This window comes from Berghia stephanieae, chromosome 1, assembly GCF_034508935.2.
Source record: "Berghia stephanieae isolate SIO BIC M18660-M18661 chromosome 1, UCSD_Bste_1.3, whole genome shotgun sequence".
NCBI classification, from domain to species: domain Eukaryota; kingdom Metazoa; phylum Mollusca; class Gastropoda; order Nudibranchia; family Aeolidiidae; genus Berghia; species Berghia stephanieae.
The window spans coordinates 70,775,538-70,787,552 of NC_088360.1; the positions used below are offsets into that span (position 1 = coordinate 70,775,538).

The following is a 12,015-nucleotide window of genomic DNA, read 5'->3' on the forward strand; positions in this document are numbered from 1 at the left end:
ACTTGAGATTTACAGATGATGTAACATTGATGACAAAATCAGTGCATGGAGCACAAACTTTAATTTATTAATAATAATAATAATAATAAAAATAATAATAATAATAATAATAATAATAATAATAATAATAATAATAATAATAATAATAACAATAATAATAATAATAATAATAATAATAATAATAATAATAATAATAATAATAATAATAATAATATAATAATAATAATAATAATAATAATCTTTATTGTCCAAATAGGCAATTATTGTTAGGTTACAGCTCTTGTAATAGGGGAAAAAAGTAATTAAAATAATAGTAATAACGATGATAATAATACTGATAGTAATGATGATAATAATAATAATATAATAATAATAATAATAATAATAATAATAATAATCTCTCTCTCTCTCTCTCTCTCTCTCTCTCTCTCTCTTTCTCTCTCTCTATTGATGAAGAAAGCTTAAAAAATTGGTCCAAAAAAAAACATAGAGGAAAAAAAATACTAATGTTGAATACATCCTCGCACTATAAGATAGGCACCAAAAAAAAAATATGAAAAACAAATACCTACCTAGGACAAATGAAAAGAACAACAAAATAAAAATTGGATGGAATGCGTTTACAAAGAAACATTTCTAAACCTTAAACTCCTAGTATCTTTAAAGCAAAAGTATAAAATATGTTTGTTCCATGCAATGTCATAGAGTTGCCGATAAACGAAATCATTATTAAAAAGCTAAAAGCAACCCAACCAGTAATGGAAAAATACTTGACATCAAATTAATAGATAGCATGAAAAGTAGACACGTTTGGGAAAAGCAAATGTATTTGACAAATATGAAAACCAACATGGATATGTGGCAAGGATGACGGATAAGAGCTGGACTAAAGGGAGTATTGAATAGCTGCTACATACATTTTAAAAATTGAAACGGGGGACCGATAAGTCACTGGAAAAAAGATTGAAAAATATTGAAAGGTAGACTAAGAATTCTGCCATTGCCGGTCCCAAGCCCGGATGAGAAAGGAGGAGGGTTAGGCGTAGGGCCAGCAACTCCACCCTGGAAAAAACAAGCCGCTACAGAAACGTTGACGAAAGAAAACCCAATTACTACTGTTCTGGGAGAGGAAGGGTCTTTGCGACACATGACGTTTTGCAGTGAAAGCCGAGAGGAAGCTACAAGGCCGACTTTCCTTCTTTCGACCAGAACCATCAACGTCGGAACATGGAATGTGAAGACCATGTATGAGACGGGAAAAACCAACCAAGTAGCAGCAGAAATGAAAAGCTACAACCTCACACTGCTTGGAATCAGTGAGACCCGTTGGACCCAGTCAGGGCAGAAGAAACTGATCACAGGAGAGCTCTTACTGTATTCCGGGCACGAAGAAGAGAACGCTCCACACACAGAAAGTGTGGCACTCATGCTGTCAAAATCTGGACAGCAGGCCCTGATAGGATGGGAAGCACACGGACCGCGAATTATTGGAGCTTCCTTCAGAACAAAAGTGAAGAATATCACAATGAATATAATACAGTGTTATGCACCAACAAATGAACATGACGAAGAGGTAAAAGACAGGTTTTACAACAGATTGCAGAATGTCCTGGCCAAGTATCCAGAGAAAGATGTGAACATTCTCATGGGTGACATAAATGCAAAGATAGGAACAGATAATACAGGGTTCGAGGAAGTGATGGGAAAACATGGACTGGGAGTAATGAACGAGAATGGGGAGAAATTTGCAGACTTCTGTGCTATGAATAACCTGATCATTGGAGGTAGCACTTTCCCCCACAGAAGAATACATAAGGCTACATGGGTATCACCCGGCCTTGTTACCGAAAACCAGATTGACCACATCTGCATAGCTAAGAAATTCAGAAGGTCCCTGATGGATGTACGTGTGAAAAGAGGAGCAGATGTTGCATCGGACCACCTCCTGGTTGTAGCAAGGCTGAAATTAAAACTGAAGAGCAATTGGATGGAAGCAACGAAAAGAGAGAAGTACAATGTCAATTTGTTGAAAGATCCAGATACCCGTGGAAAATTCAGACTGGCTCTCACCAATATGTATAAAGTATTAAAAGATCAGTTTTTGGAAGAGAGCAGTGTGGAAGATGATTGGCAGAAATTGAAAGAAGGACACAAGACAACCTGTCAGGAAGTGCTTGGGCCGATGAGACACCACCATAAGGAATGTATTTCAGCCAAAACACTGCAAAAGATCCAAAGGCAAAGGCACAGAAAGAGTTCACAGAAGCCAACAGAGAAGTTAAGAGGAGTGCAAGAACAGATAAGCGCGAATACATTGACAGCCTGGCGGAAGAAGCAGAGAAAGCAGCAGCCAGCAACAACATGAAACAGCTATATGACATATCAAAGAAACTGTCGGTGAAAAGCAACAGGCCCGAGCGACCAGTCAAAGACAAAGAAGGAAAGACCATCCTGGGAAAGGAAAAGCAACTAAATAGATGGGCTCTTCACTTTGAAGAGCTTCTGAACAGACCAGCTCCGTCGAACGGCCCCAAATATCAACCCAGCTGATACAGACCTTGACACCAACTGTAGACACCCGACTAAAGAGGAGATCAGGAACGCCATCAAACTATTGAAGGCAGCTGGGCCAGACAACATTCCCGCAGAAGCATTAAAGACGGACTTAAAAACGACCACAGAAATGCTTTATCCTCTCTTCAAGAAGATCTGGGAGGAGGAAGAAGTACCAACAGAGTGGAAGGAAGGGTACCTCGTCAAACTGCCTAAGAAAGGCAATCTCAGCAATTGCAACAACCACCGAGGAATAACGCTTCTGTCAGTACCAGGAAAAGTCTTTAATAGAATAATCTTGGAGAGAATTAAAAGTGCTGTTGACCCCCTCCTTCGCGACCGACAGGCTGGCTTCCGCAGGAATAGATCATGTGTCGACCAAATTGCAACCCTACGCATCATAGTTGAGCAATCCTTGGAGTGGAATTCCCCGTTGTACATCAACTTCGTTGATTATGAAAAAGCGTTTGACAGCGTGGACCGGGAAACCTTATGGAAAACACTCCGCCACTATGGGGTTCCAACAAAAATAGTCAGCCTGATCCAAAGTTCCTACGAGGGAGTGACCTGTCGAGTAATCCATGGGGGACAACTGACAGATAGCTTCAAGGTGAAGACTGGAGTCAGACAGGGATGTCTTCTGTCACCCTTTCTCTTCCTTTTGGCGATTGACTGGACAATGAGGTCAGCAGTGGCAGGTAGGAGAAATAGGATTCAGTGGACATTGTTCGACCAGCTCGACAATTTGGACTTTGCAGATGACTTGGCCTTGCTGTCCCACAATCACCAACAAATGCAGGACAAGACAACAGAGATAACAGCAAAGTCATCACAAATCGGACTCAGGTCCCATGAGGGTAAAACAAAAGGTCCTCAAAATAAACACCAATAGTAAAGAACCAATCAAACTGCACGAGAGCGAACTGGATGAGTTTGACCACTTCACGTATTTAGGCAGCATATTAGATAAACAGGGTGGCACAGATTCAGACGTAAAGGCAAGAATTGGCAAGGCAAGGGTGGCATACTTGCAGCTTAAAAACATCTGGAGCCAACCAAGGTGGTGTCAACCCGAACCAAAATAAGACTCTTCAATTCAAATATCAAGTCAGTCCTTTTGTATGGAGTGGAAACCTGGAGGATCACGAAGACCACAACTGAAAAAGTACAGACCTTCATCAATAGCTGCCTCAGAAGGATCCTCAAGATTCACTGGCCAGACAGGATCAACAATGCAGACCTGTGGCAAAGAACATCTCAAATGCCAGCAGAAGACGAAATCAGATGCCGCCGATGGAGATGGATTGGGCACACCCTGAGGAAGCCAACCAACAACACCGCTAGGCAGGCGCTGAGATGGAACCCCAGGGAAAATGGAAGAGAGGGCGGCCTAGAAACACCTGGCGGCGAGACCTGGAGGCGGACATGAAGAGGATGGGACACACCTGGGGAGAGTTGGAGAAGATGGCCCAGGACAGAGGAAGATGGAGGACTGTTGTTGACGGCCTATGCTCCACTAGGAGTGATGGGCATAAGTAAGAAGTAAGTAAGACTAAGAAGCACTGGAAATATGACATTCAATCAACATGCTGATGCAACTGGCACAGGAAAGCTCCGATCCCACTGAATGAAAAAGTCTGAGGGCTACATAATCCCTGCAGTGGAAGGACAGAGCTTAGGTAACAAATAACAAGTTGTAACATGTGCTTAAAGCAATTGTACTTAGACGGTGAACAATGTAATCAATTATTAGCCAAATCTAATACAAATATCATAGCACTGAAGATAAAACATAAGCAGGTAATGAGAGAGAACAAATTAGATAGTAATTGTGCATTTCTTCAATCCAAAGCTCTAAATAACCTAACATATTTTCAACGATCAAACATATCAATGCTATCTATTAACAATCTCTTTCAGATAATATGTTAATAATAATAAATGAAGTAAAACAAACAGTCAAAGTCTGAATGACTCAGTACCTGCAGTAGAAGAGCTTGTTCTTAGTGTAGCAGAACTTGTAGCTGGAGATTATGTGTGATTATGAATATAAAAACATGAATATATGATTCACTGACAAATAAGAGAAGTCTGTAACGAAAATCAGCATAATGTGATTCGATTTAGTGGATAAGCCATAGGGAAAACATGGCATGTAACTATATGAAAAGAAGTAATGAAACAAAAAACCCTAACCTCAAGAGAGATGTCCAAAAAATTTCAGTTCAGACGAGTGTCTCATGACTTACAGGCCTAGAGAACTTAGTTACTTTTATGCTTGTTTGTGAGACTTTTAGATGATCAAATATGAAAAAAAAATGTAGTTACCAAGTATTTCATCTATGAAATTGATCAAAGTATTGAAAATAGTCAAAAAAGCTTAATTTACATTTCCAATAGCACGTATTAATGATGTTGAGATGAGCTGTACCCCTTTTTCTATCAATTTATCAGGTTTTTAGTTAATAAATCTATTTTTTGATTTAATTCTATAAATTTCAAATGTAATGTAATGTAATAATTTATGTAGCGTGCAGAATCCAGAAAGTGCTCCAAGGACCATACAAAGACAATAGGTAACACAAAATGCAAATACTAAAACTACCCAAAAGCCTGCCTGAATAGGAATGTTTTCAAAAGTTTCCAAAAATTACTGAGTTCAAGGGCATCTTTAATTTCTTAATCTAAGAAAAGTTCAACTACTCAAGCCTTTCCAGATGATGTACAACATGTAGCAATTGCATTGAGTTTTACTTACATAGTTGTTTTCCCATATATTATACTTAGCAATATAGATAACACACCATTTTTTGAACTGGTGAATAATTTTAACAAAAAAGAAAAATCAAAGTATTCTTTGGCTGAGTTACAGTTCATTTTTACGTCGATACCAATAATATCAATTACTAATTTTTTTTTTGAAAAGAACTCTTCACTTTCTTACACTTCAAAAATATTTCTGGTACGTCCACCTCTGGCCTTGATAACAAACGATCTCCTATTCCTCATTGATATAACATTGTGTCATCTCTTGGGGAATACTGTTCTATACCTCAATCACTATATCGGAAAGGGCGTCAATGTTATTGATATTTCTGTTGTGACCAACCCAGTACCATAGGTGTTTGATCAGCAAAAGATCAAGAGACTTGGCTGGCCAAGGCAGAACCTCCAAATTCTGCTCCTCTAAAAAGTTGAATCAGACAGTTGCTACATGGGGCCTGGCGTTAACTAGTTGAAAGATATTAAGTTCTTCATGCTGCTCCATTTTGAGGAAGACATGGGATTGTAAAAGCTCATTGAAAAAACACTCAGCATCGATATTTCCTCACTAAAACAACAAGGTCAGTTTTTCAGTAGGCACTGATGCAACCCAAGAACTTTGCTCCGCTTTAGCACCACCTTTTATTAAGACAGTTATTGATTAAATTAAAACAAATTATAAATGATATTATTTTGTTAAAGGGGGATGGCTATGTTATACCACAAAAATCAATATTATATCTTTTTGTTTCTTGTTTATATACATATATGTAGTTGTTTGCTTAAAATTAGATGCTCTAAACCTTCAAAAAGAAATTTTTCAAGTTTTTCTATCAGGTAGTGACATGGTTAAAATGTTGACTCAGCGTTTTACACATTACTTTATTTTGAGTAGATCTCAAAACATATTCTAGTTTAAGGCCTGATATTTGGCATGATAACTCCTAAGGACATCCGCTAACACCATAAAGAAGCTGATTATGAGTTTCTTTATCATACTTTTACATATTCAGCCTCAAAGAGAAAATGTCCTAACTCAAAAAGTAAGACAGCTGATTTAAAAATCTCTTTGTAAGGTGATACATTTACATCTATTAAACATTGTGGCAAAATTACAGCAAATTCTGGCAGTTTTCTTTTGAGATCTACTTAAAATAGTGAGAAAAGGTAGTCAAAAATGACATTTTAAGAAAAATGCAAAAATACATTTCATTTTATTCATATCTGACCTTATCCTTACCTTAATCAAGGGTAATCTAAGGAGCTTTAGACACCTTTTTTAGTTTTGAAACCTAAGAAAATGGATTCTACAGATGTTTTTAAACAGGGAATCACCAGAAAAAACAATTTTCGTTTTTTCTCTCTGAATTTCAAAATTTGAGCAGCACATAACCCGCGGATCCCCTTAATAATTTATGTAAAGATATTAATGTTTCTTTTAACTGGGCAACTGAAAATGGACAATATTTTGTTTGAAATTCGAATTACACTATCTTAATGTCATCGTGAAAAACCAAGCTTAGTTCAAAGAAATTTCACGAATAAGGATCTACAATCTACATCAGATTCAAATGACTCTCCCAACAAAAGCAAAGAAAATGGGCAAAATCTAAAGCACAAATTTAACCAGTACATTGGAATAAACATAATGCAGTGAAGAAAGAAACAAGGAGAGAGAACAAAAAAGCATACCATAACTAGGTAAAACAGCTCATTGCAGACAATTTGATTTGATCAAAAACTAGGGAAAAAAAAAGACCTTGCAGGAGTTACACCTTTAACTGTAGGAGATGAAGCTATACAAAAGAAACAAAGACGAATCTGATGCACTCAAACACCAATTCTGCTCAGTATTCACATCTGAAAGCCAGAAAAACGTTCTGCCAGTCTTCGAAAATAAGTGCTTTTTAATGCTAGTCATGGTCGTGATGGAAATGTGTGTAGAAAAACTACACTTCACTCAACCTTAAAAAGGCAGCTGGATGTGATGGTATCCCATCATGCCTACTGCAACTTATTCCACAGAGACCACCCCTGCCCTCACCAAGTTGTTCCACGTCTCTCTCAATAATCGAGAAATCTTAATATGAAAAAGTGTGATTATGTGGAATAATTTTCGCTACAAACGTGGTTTTGTGGTCTTGTGGTATGACAATCATCTTCGAGTAGGTAGGTCTTGGGTTTTAATCTCACTTTGGGCAGTGCAAAGTTGAGTTTTTGGAAAAGGCTCTTCACTCATATTCCATTATCACACTCAGGTGTAAAATGAGTACCTGGTCGGTAACAGCACTATCTCAAAACAAAATGTAATATCGCCTTACTGTTTCATGTCTCGTTTTACAAGATAAATGTTGCTGTTGGCTGGAGGCCCTTTGTAAAGCGCTTTGAGCACATAAGTGGATATTGTGTTATGCTTTTTTTTAAAATTGATGTAATTAACTAAATGATAAAATGAAAAAAGGCTCATATCAAAACTGCCTCTTTACATCTCAAAAACTTTTCATAATTAACATCTAATAGGCATCTATTGAACCATACCACCAGCTGATGGACTGGGAGTGCTAGCACTACTGTTGGAGCTTGGACTAGCTTGTGAAGGTGGTGGTGCTGATCCTGCCACATACACAGGTGGGGGAATTTCTTCTTCATTCACCGGTTTGCCTGCCTTGGCCTGTCTCAGCATGTCTGCTAATGTCTGCAAATCATCAAAGAAATTCAGTTTAGATAGAAACAATTAAATTGATTGAAAAGGAGTGAACATAATTTATACAATTATTGTTGAATGGATCTTTTAGATTTGGAATAAAAGTCAACTTTATGGGTGCAATATGAGTGAATAACTCATATTCTGCTTCCTAACCATTATGTTAATAATGGTCAATCTATTAGAATCCAAAACAGTTCAGTAACTATCTCTCTAAGGTGAGTTACTCTGAATAAAAAAACTTTTGTGAAAATTAACACAACTGTTGTTTTGAACTACTCTAGAAATACTTTCTGCTTTGAAGGAAAAATAACAATTGTGAATATTGGGCCTTAATTAAGGCCCATTTTTTATTTTAAAATGATGACAGAAGACTTATACAGCAGCATTTTATCTGTAAACATGTGATAATGCACAACTAATGATTAAAATAAAATAAGTAGTAAAACTTTATTCAACAACAACAAACAGCAATCAATATTCAAGCAATTACCTTTACTCCCCTGTCCATTCGTCTCTGTTTGGATCCTTCCCCTGAAGCCTTGGCCTGAGCTGATGCCTGTTTGTATAATGCTATTCGCTCCTCCAGGAGTCCAACCATCCCTCCAGCACCACTAGGCCTAGTAGGAGCAGGTGACGGCCTACCTGATGAAGATGGGGAGGGGCCAGGTGAAATGGAAGTGGGAGGTAAAGGTTTAGGAGACGGTAAGGACCTAGGACCTGGGCTAGGGGGGTGCCGAGGGGCAGCAGCAACGGGAGGAGCTTGTGAAGAGGAGATGGTTGACTGGTAGGCAGGTTGGGAGGCAGATGAGTTTGGAGACTGAGTTTTGGTTGGGCTTGTCTGTTTTGGAGATGGTGTAGGTTGATTATTTTCTTCATTAACATCATCTTCTTCTTGGAGATCCTGAAGTTCAGCCTGTGGTAATCACATTTCACATAATTAACAAGAAACAAGCACACTTTTATTGATTTCATAATTGGAATTCTAAAATCAATCTCTTTGTCACATTTATGGCACATTTGGAGTAAAAAAATACCAACCTCTAGACAATGCATAATATTTTTACTCCCTGCCCCAGGGTAGGAGAGAAAATCTCTTTGAACCAAAAGTATGATCCTCCTCTTCTCTGACAACTCAATTTCAAATGACTATTGACTTAGTTGGAACGAGAAATAAAGATAGGGACATTTCAGTTTTGTTTTCAAACAATACAGATCCAACATTACTTAACACTAGTTAGGCTTATCACTTGTGGGTAAGTTGGTCCATATTTGCCAAGTATTTTGAAATAATATGATGAGGCTTTAACTAGAAGTCTTCTTTACATTTGGTATCAAACGCCTAATTAGTTGATATGCTCATTTCATGCCATAAATTGAGGCATGCCAAAAGGTCTATATAATAACATTTGACTAAAAAAAAAAGACACCATACTTAATTTTGAAAAAAAAAAATATGAGGATTTCGTTTTAATCATTTTTTTAAAGGTTCAATAATGACAAAACAGTCCAAACATACATAGTTTAGCACCAATACTATAGCAGAAATAACTTACAATAAAAAGTAAAAAAGTATGGACAAAGTATCAACATTTTAATGTCCTATTCCTGCTGCATTTTTGGTGCCAGGATCTCAGTTGCTGGATGATTTTTCACTAATGAACCAAGAGAAACTGATGAAAACAAAACATTTATATTTTTCAAAATGACTTACTATTGGTGTCCATTAGTATCTAATGTTGCAGATTTACATTTTGTTCTTTCAGACAGATTATACAAAAGTGCAGCACGGAAATCTCGAACAGGCAAATCTCGAAATCATGGAAATTTCAAACAAACTCAAACCCCCGTTTTATTCTCTCTATATTCATCATATTGGAAACACAAAAATCCTGAAAACTTTCGGAGGCCAACACAGAAAATTTGAACAACAGTGGACACTCACTTGTGCATTTGTGGATAAAATTCTTTTGCCTTTCCTTAGCAGTGAATAGAAAACAAAGATGTCATCGCTCTCCATGACATTGTGTTAGTTAATGTGTTATGCAAGCCATGTGTGTGTGTGGAGGGGATGATAGGCAGACAATCCCTCTACAAGAAACAATGGGAAAGTAGTAAGGCAGTGATGGTCTGAGGCTATTACTAGTTTGTAAAATCAAAATGTGATAAGAAGTGGGGAAGGTGGAGTGAGAGGAGAGGCAGGTGGGACGAAAGTGAACAGTGATAGTGTTAAGGTACTGGATTTGTATGTAATGACATTGCAACATGATGATTTGTCTTATTATCATAGCACATGCGATAGGGAACTTCATTCCATCACCGTTATTGAATGAGACATGATGAACCAAACCAATGATTTATAACTGTGTACCAGTGCCAAGCTAACCTCTCTTTTAACACATTTCGAGAGGGGAGAGGGCGGTAATATTATAATGTGACCTTACACAGAAACCACCCACATTTACTTCCCTCACATTCTTCTACATATTACAGTCAAAGCTTGTTTATTGGGACGGCCTGGTTCCTGGCAAATCATCCCAATTAAGTTTATCAGACTGACATTTCACATCTTAATGAAAAACAAACAAGTCCTTAATCTACTTTAGCAATGAGAGACAAAACTAACTGCAGAAAACAATGAATATGCCACTCATAACTAATGCATAAGTAGTAATCAATGGATTAAGAATGCATTGTCTACCCATTCATCTCATCGAACAAACAAACCATTTGATGGTGACAACCTTGAACAAACAAAGCCATCACTCACTACTCACTAAAAAGTGTAAATGGGAAACTTTTGACAATTTCTATATAGAAAATGGTTTCCGCAAGGATTGGTTTACGCCCAATCCTTTATACCTTACCATTATATACTTTACCATTTAGCTACCAAATTAAGAAATTAAGGAGCAGGTACCAGTGTAAGATAAACATCTGAACAAGTGTGTATGAAAGGTGTCAGACAAAGCAAGAAAGAAAAAAAGAAGAAAAAAACCATCCCAAAAAATCCGTCAAACCTCGACTGGAGAGGTCCCACATTTATGCTGACCACACGCAGCTATAAAAAGCTGCCTTTCCTCATCATCTCTCCTCTCTTTTCTGTGATTTAGAAAATTGTTGTGAATCCATCAAAAGTTGGATGCTAGAAAATAAGCAATTGTTAAATGAAGATAAAACTGAAGGTGTTTTTGATTGGAACTCAGAAAAAAATTATTGTCAACTTCTACGCTAACCACAACTGATTGTGATATTTCTATTTCTGAAAAGACTACAAATTTGGCTGTCATTCTGGACAGTTCTTTGTCAGCACATAAATAATGTGAAAATTGTGTACTATGAGCTCTGTAGAATATCAATAAATAATAATAATAATAATAATAATAATACTTTATTGCATCCCAAAAAGGAAATTTTTTGTACAGACGTGTTATAATTTACACAATAAGATAAAAATACAATGGAAATAGGGTGTATATATAAAAAAAGGAGCAGCTCTATAACCAGAGCTGCGCTTTATAATATGAATAATATCAACACTGTAAAATAGTTAAAACTGTCACTATAAATTGAAAATTGAAAAGATTGCAAAACAAATAAATTAATAAATTAATATTTATATTTAAAAAAAGTAAAAATGAGAAATAATTATATAAAATGATTATTGCTTGTTGTTATAAAGCCTAATACTGGACGGCAGAAAAGATTTTCGGTGTCTCTCTGTTTTCGTTGAAATAGAGAAAGGGCGACCACTTCTTTCTGACATAATAATTGATGGTCTTAGTGGATGATACTGGTCATTTAATATTTTAGTTATTTTATTTATACAAAATTTCTCGTATAAAAGATCTACATCGTCAACATCATTTATATAGCGTTTAATGGATTTTTTAATATTTGAATTTATTTTGTTCCTTTCCACTGCTAAGCAATTGCCTCCCCAAGCTGTTATACAAAATGACAAAACACTTTCGATTACTGCTCTATAAAATAAT

At 36.6% G+C, this 12,015-nt stretch overlaps 1 protein-coding gene across 4 annotated transcripts in view; it reads right to left on the reverse strand.

The window, feature by feature from the left end:
• LOC144980932 (coiled-coil and C2 domain-containing protein 1-like) overlaps nucleotides 1–12,015 on the reverse strand; it is a 57,261-nt gene that overhangs the window by 35,151 nt on the left and 10,095 nt on the right. For 2 of the 4 annotated variants that reach the window (XM_078928884.1, XM_078928916.1), the window contains exons 4-6: nucleotides 8,514–8,936; nucleotides 7,855–8,011; nucleotides 4,536–4,583 (exon numbers count right to left, since the gene is read on the reverse strand). In XM_078928884.1, the coding sequence (XP_078785010.1) occupies nucleotides 4,536–4,583; nucleotides 7,855–8,011; nucleotides 8,514–8,936 (628 nt within the window). The remainder of the gene's footprint in view (nucleotides 1–4,535; nucleotides 4,584–7,854; nucleotides 8,012–8,513; nucleotides 8,937–12,015) is intronic. The other 2 variants (XM_078928896.1, XM_078928905.1) reach the window with 2 other exon arrangements.